General features: G+C 42.7%; 1 protein-coding gene across 1 annotated transcript in view; it reads right to left on the minus strand.

The window, feature by feature from the left end:
* Nucleotides 1-15,525, minus strand: part of CCDC39 (coiled-coil domain containing 39) — a 34,832-nt gene extending 19,307 nt beyond the window's left edge. The window contains exons 1-9 of the mRNA XM_019532770.1: nt 15,386-15,525; nt 14,664-14,783; nt 11,397-11,543; nt 9,856-10,014; nt 8,881-8,973; nt 8,669-8,797; nt 5,344-5,535; nt 4,364-4,467; nt 3,798-3,930 (exon numbers count right to left, since the gene is read on the minus strand). Of these exons, the coding sequence (XP_019388315.1) occupies nt 3,798-3,930; nt 4,364-4,467; nt 5,344-5,535; nt 8,669-8,797; nt 8,881-8,973; nt 9,856-10,014; nt 11,397-11,543; nt 14,664-14,783; nt 15,386-15,502 (1,194 nt within the window). The 5' untranslated portion in view covers nt 15,503-15,525. The remainder of the gene's footprint in view (nt 1-3,797; nt 3,931-4,363; nt 4,468-5,343; nt 5,536-8,668; nt 8,798-8,880; nt 8,974-9,855; nt 10,015-11,396; nt 11,544-14,663; nt 14,784-15,385) is intronic.
* Between the last annotated feature and the right edge of the window lie 1,267 nt (nt 15,526-16,792).

Raw genomic sequence — 16,792 nt, forward strand, 5'->3', positions numbered from 1 at the left:
TAAGGTCTGTTTTCCTGACCTCTGATCAGGCTCTTCTCTGGACTCTCTCAAGCTTCTCCACATCCTTTTTAAATCATGGAGCCCAAAACTGGACGCAGTACTCCAGCTGCGGCCTCACCAAGGCCGAGTACAACAGGAGAATGATGTTCTGGGATTTGCTTGAGAAGCATCTATGGATGCAAGCGAGCTTTTTGCTCACTTTACTAGCTGCAGCATCACACTGAAGGCTCATATTCATCTTGTGGTCAACCATGACGCCAAGTTCCTTTCATCCATAGTGCTAGGCAGCATAGTATTGCCATGCCTATAAGGATGCTGCAGGTTTTTCCTCCCAAGGTGGAGAACCTTGCATTTTTCAGTGTTGAACACCATCAGGTTCTCGTCTGCCAATTTCACGAGCCTGTCAAGATCTGCCTCACCCTGCTGTCCTCAGGTGCGGATGCTTTACCCCAGAGTTTGGTGCCCCCGGCAAACTTGGCCAGTCTGCTTGTGACACCAATGTCCACATCATTCATGAAGATGTTAAACAGTATAGGCCCTAGGACAGAGCCTTGAGGGACCTCACCAGTGACCACGCACCAAGATGATTGGCTTCCGTCAACCACCACCCTCTGGGTCCTGCCGCGAAGCCAATTCCCCAGCCAGCGAATCATGGTGAGGTCGAGGCCACAGTTAGCCAGTTTTCCCAAGAGGTGATCATGAGATACCAGATTGAAGGCTTTTTTAAAGTCAAGATATATGACATGAATCTCTTCCCCTTTTTCCAGGTGATAGGTCACCTGGTTGTAAAAGAAAATGAGATTGGTCAAGCAAGACCTACCCACAACAAACCCATGCTGGGTATCCCTCAGGATATTGCCATCAGCTAGTCTGTTCAAGGATGGCCTCTTTGATAATCTTTTCCAAGACCTTCCCCAGGATAGAAGTCAGGCTAAAGGTCCTGCAGTTTGCTGGGTCTACTTTCCTCCCTTTCTTGAAGATAAGCACCACGTTGGCCTTCTTCCAGTATTCTGGGAACAGCTTGAAACTAGATTCCACATGGATTGGGAAGAATTCTAATCTTGTTCACCAAGAAAGTGCCAAGCAGCAAGTCAGCATGGTGATACATGAGCTTAGCTCCACTTCCCTGGGTTAGTAAAGTTTGGTGTGAGTCACAGACAGAATCGCTGGAGCCATGCATAAGGGACAAGGAGCAAAGTCTTTGGGGAAGCTGGAGGACCAAGCCACGTCTTATAGCACTGTGTGTGACAGTTACAGGTGTTAACCACAGTGCTAGAAAAAGCTATGCCAAGAAGCTCCAATTTGAAAGAGGTAAGACCGTGGCAGTTTCACCATGCTTTTAGTACTTGAACAGCTGTACACTTGCTTTTTTGCAGTGCCATAAAGGTGCACTTAGTGCTACAAATGTAATGCCTATCCATGACCTGAGAATTTACTTGTGGGCAGGAATCTGGGTTGAAAGATTTTTTTTTTTACATCTGGAATAATTCCTACAGGAAAAAAAAAAGCCCTGAGCTCGAGGGGAGCAAAGAGAACATGATCCAAAGTCTTTCCAAATTCTTTCTATTGTGTTTAATATCCTCCATGGGTTTTAAATTAAGTCTTAACAGATACAGTGGTGGGGGGCAGTTTAAAGTTTTTTTAATACTTGTTTTTATTTTTTATATCAATGTTTCCAGTTTGGAGCAACTTTTAGAATTAATAGCAAAGATGGCAAAACTACTGTCAGATAAAATGGGATCAGAATCTGGTCCTTAGCAACTAAGGCTTTTCTATTTCCAAGTGACTTGACTTAAACCAAACTGCTTCCAAAAGATGTCCTCAAATTACATAAATTGATGTTAAATAAGGTTCACTCCTGCAACAGTATTTTGTCATAATGTGGTTGAAGTCTTTGAGGAACTTGGCAAATGGGATTTTTATCTACATTGCTCCTTCAACTGTATTTTCACAGTAAATTAATAGATGCAGAAAATAGACAGGCTTATTGAATGGTGATGGAAGGCATACTTCTGACTAATGCATTACAGACATTCTTCAAGAACAGTTCATCCTCATTAAAATATGACCCTCAGGCTGTAAAGCTGCCAAACTCAGTGTCATCTTAGGTTATCTGCCACATATTTACATGCTGGAGTAAAGAACACCTGGCAACAGTTTAGCCATCCTAGTAACAAATATAGAGGGAAACAATTTTAGTTTTAAATATGCAGAAATGTTATATCATCCCATCTTGTATTCACATTCTCTGTAATACTGAATTTTCTTAAGTTACAGGGTTTGCTTTAAAACTCTTCATAAGTAACAAAGGTGTCATTTTTCCAATTTCTATACTTACATTCAAAGTACGGTTTAAAAGTGCATAGTTAATGTGCTAGAAAGTTACTAGGTTTGTAAAAGAGCACCCCAAACCAATCACAAGGACAGCACTGTACACAGCTATTGCTTGAAAATTAATTCAGACAGCAGGAAGATAAGTGGAAGAAACAAAATGTGTGGGCTAGTTTTATTGTCACTTGTTTGGGAACACCTGCTCTTCCATTTTTGTGTAGTGCAGTCAGCTTACACTCATGACAAGCAAAGCTTTAGAGAACCCAATAGTCTCTAAGTCAACATCAGCCAGATACACAATATTAACTCATTTGAAAGGAATTATTTGCCAATTAGAAAAAAGGTTGAAGTTTCTTCTCAACTTTGGGAAAGTCTGGATGACAGCTACTACAATGCTGCATTTACTGAGCAGTCTGCAACCATGATCACAATTCTGGAGACTGTAAAAGATCCTAGATCAATATTAAAAGATCATAATATACTGACATTTTGCTATGTTGTAATAATGATGATCCTTCATTTACCAAGTGTTGTTGTATGTACAATTTCAGAGAAATATCTAAATTTACTGAGTGCATGCAAGCTACTATCCAAACGTAGACCTGTATTTACCACTGAACTGCGCTCATTTTTTAAACGAACCATAGCAATTATTTAATAGTGCTCAATCTTACAAAAGGGATTAGAGTTTTTTGTAGTATCAGGTGTATTTTGACAGGCAGAATGTAACAAGTAGAGTGGCTTGAAAAATTTGAGAATTTTAGCAGAATTTGCTGAAGGGTGTCAATTTTGTTGAAATTCTAAAGGACATCAGGTAGGTTTAGCAGAATTCTGCTCGGCCACCTGCCCACCTGGAAACCCTCCTTCCTGGCTCCGGGTTGCCTGGAAGTCCACATGATATGCTGCTAGAAAGCTGAGAGCCTGGAACAGCAGACTCCTAAGCTTTGGACCAGCCCACCAGGACAGACTGCTTAGAAGTAAGGGGTCCCAGTAGAGCTGGGCGGAGAACTTAATTTCAGGTCACTAATAATTGCAAAATTCTTGGTTCCACTTCTAGGCACAAATTAACATTTTGAAAGAATAAAGCTCTGCAAAATGCAATTACCTCTTGTAAACCCCTATGCCTGAAAAAGGGTGTTTGTGCCCAAAAGCTTGCAAAGAACATTTTTTCCAACTAGTTAGTTAGTCTAATAAAATATATCATACCACCCAAAGAACCTCATCTGGCTGTGTCCTTAGAGCAACATGGCTACAACCAACAACCCTAATTACCTTTTGTGACACTGAGGCTTTTCTTAAACATTTGCCATCCAAATACAACCAAATGGTTTCCTGTTTACTTAAAAAAAAAAACCTGAGGCAGGCCATCTTAATAATAATATTTGAATCCACACAAATGATTGCCCCAGACACATGTATAAAGTCTATATAAATTCTCATTTTCAAGTAGTGTTAAGAGTCTTTACCTTCACATTTCTCTCTTCTTCTTTCAGAATTTCTTCCATCCTAAAAGCTTTTTCTTCTAAACTCAGTGTCTTCTCAGTCACAAACTTCAGTTTATTTGAAAGATTCATATTCTGATCTTTAAGAAGGCTTAGCCTAAACAAAGTTACATGGTATAAAGAGTTAAAATGAGAGGCACACATAACACACTACTCAACACTCTTTGATATAATTGACTGAGAAATCTAACCAAAGTACTGTCTCATATTCATTTAAATAAAAGGGAGGTAACCATGGAGTATATATTTGTATTCATTCACGTAGCTTCCTTGCAGATAACTCTATTGGATACTATCCATTAGCATCACTTTTTATTTAATTTACAAATTATGATAGCTGGGGCCCAAACCAGAACTTTTTCTCCAGAGTTAGGAATTACATTGAGTATCTGAAGGCTGTATAATCCAGAGTATCTAGAATGATCCAGCTGTGAAACCAAAATAATGTAAGGCTCCTTGTTAGGAAGTATTTGATCAAAGGTCTGATTATATTGCATACTTAAAAAAAATTAAGAGCTTGTCATTCTTACCTGATGTTTTTTTCCTGAATTTCTTTTTTCAGATTGGTTACTCGTGTTCTCATAGATTCTAAATCAGAAGCAGTCCTGTCCACTGTGGTTTTTAAAGTATCCAGCTAATAATTAGTCAAATAAGAGTTGCTTATTCTATTTTGTACTCTAGCATACTGTAGTACATTCTAACTAAGCAATTTTCAAAAGTCCTACTTACTACTCAGCAATACAAATACAGAAACAAACCAACTTTTACTGCTTGATCAGAAACTTCAGGAGGTTTGTTAATATTGCTAACACATCTCTGTTTCTACAACACCAAGTTTATTCTAGACATTAAAAAATGTATTTTCACTAAATGGAAGATAAATATGTTCCAGATTCTCAACTGGTGCAAGTCAGCATAGCCAATAATGTTAATAAACTGGCTGTGCCAATTGCATATGTGGCTTAAAACATTTTTAATTACCAAGAAAACAAGACAAATGGGGAAACAGCTAAAGGGTCTCTCTTGGCACAGCACATGTGTCAGCGAACTCCTAAATCTGCAGAGAGCTTTGTTAATTTTGTAAGGCTCAATGTGAGCATGAGGGCCCTTGTAGATCCAATAATTGGTATTATGGGTGGATTTAGCTTTGTGGCGATAGGAGTGTGGCCCTATTCCCTTTAGCAGCGGTGCCTACACAATGAAGAGAGCTCTTTGCATACGTGCCAGCCATATGAAGACTGTCAAGTGGAAAAAAACAATCCCTTTTTTTTCCCAACAACGATATGATCCTCCTCTGTTGTTCTACCATAGCCAAAGTCTCGAGGTCAGGATTCATGGTCCAATATACACTGCTGTCCTGATAGTGGCAAGCATTGTTCCAACATAAGGGATATACCAGAAAAATGCATGAGAAGACGGAATACTTTTGTCTCTTTTTGTCAGATTTTTTTCATTTTAAGTGAAAGTTAGACATGTTTCTGTTTATTTGGTCTGAAACTGGCAGGTTTACCTCATCCTGGAGCTGAACTCGACTAGCATCTTGATTTTGGTACTCAGTTCGGAGCTTGGCAGCTTGCCGATCAGTACTAGCAATTTTCTTTTCGTACTCCATATTATTTCCTGTCTCATTTGCCAAAAAACGGATCTTCTCTTTAATCGCGTCTTGTTTCTTTCGGATATCCTGCCTTGTCTCCGCTAATAACTAGCAGAATAATAATTAAAAAAAACCCTTAGGTACATTTTAAAAAATCTAATCTGACCTAAACAGATAAAACAGGTATAGCAAGACTGCCAGAATACTTTTTACTGTTTTCTTTCTTTACTATCACCAGAATATAATTAAAAAAACAGAAATATACTTAAATTAAACATCAAGTAGCCAAGGCATCCTGTCTCCATTAAATTAACTTTAATGCATCTCTCATTTCACTGACCTAACTTAAATATCAATATTCCAGTGATTTCTCTCATAATTAAAAATCTTATGTGACGTTGTAAACTTTGTAAAATTGGGTCAAGTGACACAAAAAGGAAGAGGACTACATAAACAGCATTTTATACAGACTAGGATAGGTGGAAAAACCAAAAAGGAGACAGTTACAATAACAGGAAAAATAAATGACAACCAAGGTCTATTAGGGTATTTGCACTGGAGGTTTTAGAAAAGGATGGTTTTGGTATTTTTCAAGAATGATTCCCAGCAAGAGACCAGATATTGATGGAACCAAGTATACAGCAAGTAATTTGTAGTCCTTTGAGATGTGTATAAAAAGTCTCAAGCAGCTGATCTGATCTACAATCAGAATCAAAATGGATTGCTTTGACTCTCCCCCACTCCCCTATGGAAAAAAAAAAAGCAATGGAGCTGCTTGCTGTAAGTATGTGCAGAGCAGTGGCAGATCCTGGCCTTCAATGATCACGCATCATCACACACAGAGTTTGAGTTAAGCCAGCTGCCAAAAATTAATTCACATTTCATATTATTCCTCCTTTGCCTTTTTTCTCTTATAATGTTAAGTGTTGCATTTCTGGTATGACTCAGACTGTTTTTCTTCCACAGACTGCAGGCCAGCTGAGGGAACTGGAATGCCTCCCAATGTAAGCATAACAGAGTTAAGATTTTGTTCAGTAGCTTCTTTCAGATGTAACTATTACAATTTTTTTCCAAAAAAGCATCAGACAAGATTTTCAAAACTTCTGGGTTTCACTTCTATACCCATGATTGTAAATACTTCTATGCAGGTTTCAAATTCTTTACATAATGAACTTTTTATTTAATCTATTATTTGCATCTCCCTTTCCCGGTAATTGTATTCCCAATCACAGAAGCATAAATCTGTAGGACAGGGTCTCGGCAACCAATGGCTTGTAGGCCAGATCCAGCCCAGATGATTTTTACCCAGCCCACAGAGCTGGGACAGCAGTGGCCATTTAGCAGTAACTGGGCTTTGGGCATGGTGGTTCCTAGTGGTGATAAGGGGAAAAAAAAATAGTGGCAGAGGCTGTGACAGTGGAGGTCGGGTCACAAGTGGCAGTCAACCTCAGCTCGAGCTGTTTTGTTTCAGCTCACCGCTCCTAAAAGGTTGCTGATCCCCTATCTAAGACATTGAGGACAGAGATGAACAAAGACTAGACGCTATTACTAATGCGTAAATATTTTCAAAGCCAGACTCTGAGACGGGTTTACAAGAATACTGCACTTGCTTTATGTTTACAGGATGTGCGCAAGGACAATTCTTGCACTCAGATAGGTTCTCACTGACAAACATCTGCAAGTGAGACCACAAATCATCACTTGGTCAGAAATTTAAAAATTTACCATGCTCAGTTTCCCTTTCCAATTGTGCTCTAGGGCTTCAGTTCCCCTACATCATAGTCTACTATCCTTATGCTCTTAGGAAAATGAGTTACATCTAATGTTGCTGCTGGGATGGGACAGAGAGATGGTTACTTGTAAGATGTAAGGCATGCCAGCCCCTGCTGGATCAGAAAACCGAAGGTCATTCATATAGTGGAGCTAATCAGTATCCTTTAGCTTGATAAGTACCTTATTTACCTAGACTGGGATGGGCAATTATTTTGACTGAAAGGTCGCTTAATGCATTTTGGCGAGCTCTTGAAGCATGTACATATAAAATATTTCAGAAGGTATCATTTTAACAAATTACAGATAAAAAAAAACAATTTGTATACTAAAAATTAAACATCTACTATAACATATTTTAATTTTATTTCGAAAAAAAATTTTTTTCCCTGATTTGTTCTGAGTGGTGTATATGGAGGTGATTTGTATAATAGCTCAAAATAAAGTCTTACTTTTGTATATTGTGGGTGTGAGGGTATGTGTGGGGAGGGGTGTAGGGGGTAGGCCGGTGAGGGGTAGGTGGGGGGCTGCTCACATGCTAGGTCCTGGGAGCTGGCCGGAAGTGGGAGGAGGGGTGTGTGCAGGGGATGCATGAAGCAGAGCTTGCCCAGGTGGTGAAGGTGTAGTTTTCCACCCAGCCGCACTTGCTCCCTCTGGGACAGACCGAGCTGTGCTCCTGCTCTCTCTGGCCAGTGCACAGAGCTTCTTGGTGGGGCTGCTCCTAGTGCACCTGCAGCCACCCAAGTATAGTTTGGCCTCCAGCTCCCAGCTGCCTTCCACCCACTCTGCCTGTCCACCTGCAGGCAGCTGAGTGGGAAGAAGGCAGCCAGGAGCTGGAGCCCCACATGCTAGTGCACGAACCACCCAGGTGGAGCTTCCCCCCAGCCTGGTTGAGCATGTGGTGCCCGGCATGTATCCCTACAGCTCCCCTGTGCTCCCTCCTGCCCAGAGTGGCACAGCAGGGGCAGGAGGAGCCACCAGGAGTTGAGGGGAGGAGGAGCTAAACAGTACTAGGGGTCTGTGACCACACTGAAAGCAGCCTTGCTGGGAATCTGTGTGCACTGGCAAGCGGGAACATGGCATGGGCTGCCCCAGGTGGGAGTGCGCAGGGCTTGGCCCAATGTGGAGTACCACAGGCTGGATGCAATCAATTGGTAGGCACCTGCCCACAAGCCAGATCCAATCAGTTAGAGAGCCAGATTTGGCCCGTGGGCTGTATTTTGCCTTCCCCTGAACTAGACAGCTATCCCTTAAATCTAAGAACATTTACCATGGGGATCTTTTGCAATACTTGTCAAGTTTTAAAGAACTCCTTAAAAATAAAGAGGAACAATGAGCAAAACAGAAAGCCTTAAAATTAATCATCCCAATTTTTTTCCGATTTCAGTCAACGGTAAAACTCCTATTGGTTGCATTGTTGCAAAGTCAGGCCCAATTTTTATGCAAATCAAATTCTGATCAATAGCCATACCAAAGCAAAGTGATCTATCTCTTGATCTCTTTTCTGCATCTGCTCTATCGTACTTTCCCACTGTCTGATAAGTTCTTGCCTTTCGTGGTGAACTCTGCGAAAATCTTCAGCTATCTTGTCCAGCTCAATCTGTTAAAAATGGAGCCTAATTAACAATGATGTAAATGCCCCACATAAGGTAGACTGAGTTTCCATTTGATTTATGTACACACCTGAGCAGTTAAGGTTTCCGTAAGCTCGTTATCAAGATTTTTGCGTTTCTGATTAGCTTCCATGGTCAGCTTTTCTATCTGTAGAGTCAGCACCTGAAATGAAATGATGTAAACGCTAAGATATTGAATTAGAAACAAATACAAAGCTTTACCTCGGTTAAATAGGAAGTTCCTGAGCCTCTGGTCTGTATTGTTCAAGATCCATAAAAAGCGATGGGCTCACTCTTGCAAGCGTTTGCTTCTGCAAGGATCCTATACTCATTATTTTGTATGCTATCAATGTGATATCAAAGATCATTGTGACTAGTTCTGCAAGCCAAGGTGTCTGGGTTAAGTGTTTCATTCAATACAGGTGGTGATAAATTAATCTTTTATTTGAACACTGGGAAAAGAATGTTTAAGTTTAATCAATAAAAGATTTTTTTCTAAGTGAACGTTCTACTTTAGACAACCTTTATGAATTTTGAACCTGTTGCTTAATGAGTCTAGTTTATATTTAATGACAGGGTTTCATCATTCCTGTCAGCTTTATTATAGTTGCTTATTTCATCCTTCAAGATATTAAGCAATTATTCCAATTGGAACATCTAAAGTAATTATACTTTTTTTCCAGGAGGGTCATATCATGTCATGGATTTTGAGGATTAACTGCCTGTTAAATTCAGTTAGAGGTTCTTCTTGAAACTGACTGCAGTTTTCTTGTGGTAATTAGCCATAATTAAATATTGATCTACTTTTTTGTTATATATGAAAAAATAAAAATTTAACACCTATCCATCAAAACAAATATACTCTAGTTAGTTTCAAAATATGCAAGTTAACCCCTTACAAAAAACTTATGTATTGAACCTTTAACATGGGTTTCACTTATAGTTCCATTAATTTATGATGGCACGGCAAGATGCTATAAATGGCTTCTTCTTTCGTTAAAAAATAATTATAGCTTTAATAAAATGTTTTGTTAGATCTACATACCCTTAATTTCCCATCATCTTGTTGGGCATACTTCTGGATGGTGACTGCATCATTGTCTTTACGAGCTGATTCCTCTAACCAAGCCTCTAAAGCTTGATGATCCCAGTTCATCTGGCATCTTAAGGCTTCCAACTTTTGAGTGGTTTTGAAAATGTTATTCTAATAACATTTGAAATAAAAGTTCTGTAATTAATAATATGCTGAGCACAAAAATTAAAGCAGACAATTCATACTGCTGGAATCTAGGAATCTAAAGGTCTCTGACAGTGCTGTTGGGCAGATCAGTTTCTTTTCTATGGCAAATATCTTCAACTTGAACAATGCCACTTTATGTTTGGGTGTTAAAAAGAAAGCACAGCAATAAGTTATCTTAAACTGAGGTAAGTAAAGCTTTGCAATATGATGCCTAATATGTAGCGTTAATGCATACTGGGTAAGAAATTCATCCAATGCAATTCACCCCTCACAATCCAAGGGTTAGATTCTGATATCCTTCTGTACAGTGAATAATGCTTTACAAGCGATCCCGAGTGACTCCTGGGAGATGCCCTAATGTGAATGTGTGTAGCAGAATACAGCCTCAAGTGTACAGCCAGGAGGAGGAGGAGGATCTCAGTTGTTTTGGCTGTTGAGAGAGACAGAAATTTAACAAAAGAAAGGAGAACGAAGAAAGCCAGCTTAAAGTAAAAGGCATAATAGTATGAAGAAAAGAAGAGAGACCAATGCATTTATTTCTTTTATAGTGCATTTCTTAACTGCCACAATTACTATTTGTTTACAGACGACAAAACAAAAATGTATTTGAAACCATGCTCATCCTTTAAAGTACAAGGATAGGGGTATTTAAAATATAAGACAAATACCTAGACAAACTAACAATGTAGTGGTCTATAAGTATGCATTTATAGCATTCGGTATATCTGTCTTACTGTCTTATTTATCTCTGTCTGAACCCCAGTTCTCTGCCTTTGTTTGGCAGGGGATTTTTTTAGGTGCTCAGTGGCCTCACTCCCACAGACTTCTTGGAGGTGGGAAGCAGGTATCTCAGTGGATTTATTCTTTAATTTTCTCTCTCTCTTCTGTCCAACCTATAGAGCACACCCATTAGGGCAAGGATTTGTTATTTTATTTGTCTATAAAATGCCATGGCACCCTGCTTACCTGACAGGAGTAGCTGCCTCTGAGCTGTGCTACAAGAAGGCTTTACCTCACACAGCTAAGGTCACTGCAACCAAAAACAGGCTAGAAGAATTATTCCCAAATGAATGTAAAAACCCTACAATTACATCTTAAGTTTTAAGCCCAGTAATGGACCAGGTTTAATGAGACAAACACTCCTAGTAAGTTCCTGAGCAAGGCCTGAAGGACTGAGTCATAAATATTTGTGGTATATCATAAATGTTATGGCTCCATTAAGGTGAACTGTTCTTAAAATTAGTGTCTGGTAACTCCATTTGTCTAAAGAAACAACAAATGAAAGCAAGAAAACTACTGAGAGATAAATCGTCAGTGTCTGTATTATAAAACTCTTAAAATCTTACTTCTTGATTATTTTTCTTTTCTCTTAAGGAAATCATCTCATTTTCCAGCCGTTGAATCTCACTTTTGAGACGTCCAAGTTCTCTCTCAGCAAGGGATTTAAAGTGCTTTTCAGTTTCAATTTCATTCTCTCTGGCTCTGTAAAGTGACTAAAGAATAATACCGTTTAATATTTTGCATCGGGTAGATAACAGACTGTTAGCATTTTTACTATTTAAACCAAAATAAGAACTCAAATCAAATACAAATTATGGAATTTACACGTAGGAATGTTATAAAACAAACAAAATATAGTACCGAGGTTTTAAAAACTCTAATTCCACTGGTATGAACTCAAACTGACTAGTCACTGACTTGACTAGCATTTGGACTTAAGATATGAAATTAATATAAAAGTCTAGTGTGCTGTGTTATTCTCTGTATATACAGATCAAGTCTCTCTACCTCAAGTGATTAAGAATACTTCACCCAATACACAGAATCCATTATTCCACTATCCTGCAGTTCAGATCCAAACAAGACTAAAAATAATTATATTCAAACTAAGTATCTTCATCACCCAGCTCTCTCTCTGATTCAGGAAGCGCAGCAACAGAGAGTATGTTATTGTTTTGAGACGAGAGATGGATTAGACACTGATGCTGCCACATGCCAGCTGGGTGCCTCTCTTTGTCTGGCAAAATTGCTTTAATATATTTTTCCCTGTACAATACCTAATCTCTTACCTACTAGGAGCCTTGCTCTTAAGGGAGAAGAGAGCACATGGTGTTCTCCACTTTGATGGCTAATTAAAATTTGCCATCTAACACATTAAAACTGAGAGGTTGTTCAGCTGCAGAAAAGCCTTCTATGAACCTCTCAGAGCCCATCACCTGGGATGCATCACGGATTCATTATTTGAGTTTATCTCAGGAATTCATTTGAAGTTACAGGTCTGAATTTTCAAACTAGCAATTTGTGGGGCACAATTTTGTATCCCTTAAAGTGGGGATGATCTTCAGAAAGTTCTGAGCTATGAAAACTGGGCCTCCTTGAGGTGTTCCAACTCAAAATGGAGTCCCCCCCAAATTGCCTAGTGATTTTGGAGAAATTAGGCATGGATTCTTAGCCATATACCAAATGGTGCTCAGTATTGTTCTGAAGGTTCTCCAGTAGGGATGAAAATCAGTTTTTGCCTTTCGAATGAGGCTCTCATCATAATAGAGAAGGGAAATCTTCGTGACGACCCCAGGGGACCAAGCTGTGTTTTTATTAGATGGAGTTCTAAAGATTAATGGAGCTGGAATAACATTATGAAGCTGCTAAAATGTCATCAGAGAATGAGGTACTGGTAAAATATACTACTACTAGCCAACTGCCCGTCAAGAATGATGTGGAGGGGTAGGCAGGGACAGAGCACCACCACCCCGTGCTGCTCCCGCCACCTCCCAGGAGCAGGGTGCAGGGGGAAGCTTGCCCTGTCGTCCCCTCCATCTCCCTCTGCCAGCACTCCGCACCACCGCCACCTCCAGCACTGCTGGCCTCACTCCCCGCTCCAAACCTGCTGTCATGGCAGCGCACCACACTCTGATTGGCTGTTTCAGTAACCAATCAGAGTGCTCCAAAAGCGTTATGGACAGACAGACAAACTAAGCCCTTTATTATGTAAGAACTAGCAAATTGCCCATAAGAATGACCAGGGGGCAAGCAGGGACACAGGCCCATGTCCAGCCCCATCCCCTTCCACTTTGGGGTCGAGCTCACTTCCCCCCACCACCTGGCCTGCTGCTTCAGAGCTGGGGCTGGGCCCAATTCTGCCCCCCACTCCACCCCTGCCACTTCAGGGCCAGGGCCGGGCCTGCTCCCCACACCTCTCTTTTGGTCTGGGGACTTGCCTCCCTGCTCTGTTGCCACCCCCTCCAGGGAGCAGAGCCAGGGCAAGGGGCAAGGCTTTTATAATATTAGAATAGCAATTCTGTGCTTAGTGACTTTCAATACAGTCTCTTCAAGTGTTTTTACATAGGCTGCTACCAGACATGTTAAAAAATCCCTGCAAAACATGCTGTACCAGAAGAAGCAGTGTGGTGGTTGGACCCGGTTCCACAGTGTCTGTGTAGATCGGACACTTCAGTGAGGCTTTTTGGCACTTTTATTTAATTAATTTAAATCACCTATTAGATAAAAGAGCCCCACCAAAGGACCCAATCTATACAGATGTTGGGCGAGCTGGGTTCAACTAATGCAGTGGCGCTTCTGGGCATGCGCTGGACTTGGCACAACTGAGTTTAACATAAAGCACTGTGGGGTTGTTTTTTTGGGGGGGGGGGTTGTTTTTTTGGGGGGGGTTACTGTAAGCAGTTATATGGTGTTTAAATAGTATTAAATGTTTCAAATGGGAAAAATAATTGAATGGAAGGGTTAATGTTTTGCCCAAGAACACATAAATACTAGGTGGCAGGCTAGGAAACAAGAGTCCACGAGTCTGATTTTGAACTGACAAATAATAATGTACAACCAGTAATGCCACTGAGATCAGTACAATTATTCTTGACATAAGTATTTTTTTTTAAGTCACTTCAGAAGGAACTCCCAGGTTTCCTGACTCCTGGTCCTGTTGCAAAGTTACAGCATTTATTTATATGAACTCTGCGGAAAAGAACTTTTTTATTTAATTATTGGTTATCTTGTATCAATTCATATCTGTGTGTTCTGAGTGTAACAGTAACCTATAAAAATTATATTTGGTTTATATTCTGGCTTGTCACGAAACAACCTCATTCCAATGCAGTATAACTGTGGAGGTCACAGCTACACATATTCTGCAAAGCAACTCTACACAGACCTGAAAATTTGGGCCTGTCTTAGCCAGATGTCTTAGAGTATAAACAGAAACTTAGCTTTTTTTCCACTTTCAAACCCCAGATCTAAGTCTTCTTCAGCATTTTACAGCTATCTGTCTTTGATCAGCACAAACGTGTTGTATTGAAGTAAACTTCTGTGTTTCTTGGACCACACACATCTAACCATTGGCCCTGCGGGTCCTCACAGATAGCTAAATCTGCTCCTTCAAGCTTCCTACTGTATGCCCTGATGTATTCCGTTATCTTTTTTAAAGGCCATTAAACAAGACACTGCAGATATGGCTGTCCAAACTTCCTGGCCAAGTCCTGGAAGATCAGGTTACGAGAGCTTTCGTAAACGGTGACACTGATTTGGACAAAACGGACGAATGAAACGAGGGAGAATTTTCACCCAGCAGAACAGATCCAGCAGCAGCAGCGACCATTTACCTGGGTGAAGTTGAACTCCTGCCTGACGTTTTTCAAATGCAAGGTCATTGCTTCGCTGCGCTCCTCCAAGTCGGTCAGCTGATTCTGCAGGTTGGCCTTTTCCTTCTGCATCTTCTGCAGCTGTAAACAGTTAGTTTTAGTCAAGCAGATGGCATCAAATAAAGACCCAGCCCAGTGCCCATCTGCTGCCAAGTACGTGAACGCGATGCCAAAGGGCGCGAGGCAGACAGTACTACAAAAATCACACCGTTGTACAGCCGTCCGGCTGGAAGGGGCCTCCAGAGCTCATCCAGATCCTGAGGCAGGATCACTCCTGTCCAAAACATCTGCTACATGCTGTCAACCATCACCCAACACAGACGAACCCTGCCCTAGGTTGAGTGGGAGATCCGACCCGACAGCTGCCCACCTGCTTCTGGGGACGGTGCTCGTGCGGCCAGAGGGGCTGGGCCAGGGCCGCGCCTGCTACAGCAACCCCCCCAAACCCATCTGATGGGGGCTCAAATTCCCCCCTGACCCCAAAGACAGCAATGTCCGACCCTGAGGGGAGCGCGAAGACCCCCAGCGGAAGCACGCGCACAGCCCCGAGCGCATCGCACCCGCCGGGGAGGACCCCCCGGGCTCCGCTCCCCGCCCCGCAGAGAAGAGGCAGCGCCGCCGGCCGCCAAACGTCTGGGCCGAAGAGCCCACGTGCCAGGATGTGGGCCCGGCCCGGCTCTCACTTCGTCCTCCAGCGCCTGGTTCTCGGCGCTGGCCACGGGGATGGCGAACCCGTCGTCCCAGTCCAGCTCGTCCAGGACAGAAGCGGACGAGCCGCTTTCGCCGACGGCGCCGCTCATGGCTGCGGCCTGCTGGGAGCCCCGGCCCCCCACCCCACCGCGTCCGCGGCGCCCTGGCAACGGGCGTCCCTGGTTACCGTCCGAACCGGAAGTCGGCGGAAAGGGCTGTACTTCCGGCCCGGCCCCTCGCTCTGCAGGGCGGGGTGCGGGCCCGGGGGTGGCACGTCCGCAGAGGATCTGCCCGTGCCCGCGGCTTCACCGCCACCAGGGGCTGCCTGCTGCACGGGGACGGGGACAGGGACAGGGACAGGGACAGGGACAGGGACGTGTGTGGCTCGGACATGCACACACCCACCCACCCACCTATACACCCTATACCACAGACACCCACTTATACACACCACAGACACTCACCTACATATACACACCACACATAGACACACACCACACTACACCCCCACATATACGCACACACGCACAGTTATTCTGCTGCCCTCCCAGCTGTCGAAGCCTCAGCTGGTTGTGTGATGTCTTCTCCCCAAACCGCGCACTTGTGGCGGCTGCAAGTCGCAGCCTCGCAGCCTGCTGTTGGGGTTGTTGCGACAAGAGTTTGCCTTCAGAGACTGGTGACGTTGCCAGCTCTTGGGGCTGAACTGCCGGCCGCCTGCCTCAGCCTGATCTAGTGCCAACTGCTGTGAATTTCTTCTGATTCCAGCATTTGGGCCAGGGCTGGAGCTGTTCACACCAAAATGCAGGAAGCTCCTGCCCTGTCAAGGCTTTGCCCTGCTGGTTTCTTTCTGCAGGGTAAGCTGAGCAATCAGGGCTGCCTGTGAACTCGATCTGCTGTTGTGTTCAGGCCATGCTCTGCATACAAGGACTCTTCCTCAGAGCAGAAGGCTCTTGCGTCCCTCCATTTGCATCCATGAGCAGAGAGAAAGGGACCCTGTTACCTCCAAGCGAGATGATGGTGATAGAGAACTGAGAGGACTCAAGATAAGACTGACAGATCCTGAGTGGGGTAGGATTGATGAGCTGGGAGATGAGCTGATGGGCTGAATGGGGTTGGAGGCAGAGCTAGAGCGACATGGTGGAGATGTGGGAATCAGCGTTGATGTAGGAGGCAAAACTGATGTAGAAACAGAATAAAGAGTGTAGGCCTTGCTGGATTAACACAGCAGGATTGAACTGGCGGTGAGGGGAGAATCACCAGTAGTTGCTGGGCCTGGGACAAAGCAGATGTGTGGAGGGAAGGTCCTCCAGCACCGCAGGACCACCTATTCAGTACATCTGTGAGGGTGGGACTACTCATGACACACATGCTGGGAATAAGTAGGAAAGGCTCATCAGACA

The sequence above is a fragment of the Crocodylus porosus genome, unplaced genomic scaffold (genome assembly GCF_001723895.1).
Source record: "Crocodylus porosus isolate Cpor-Errol unplaced genomic scaffold, CroPor_comp1, whole genome shotgun sequence".
Classification (NCBI taxonomy): Eukaryota; Metazoa; Chordata; order Crocodylia; family Crocodylidae; genus Crocodylus; species Crocodylus porosus.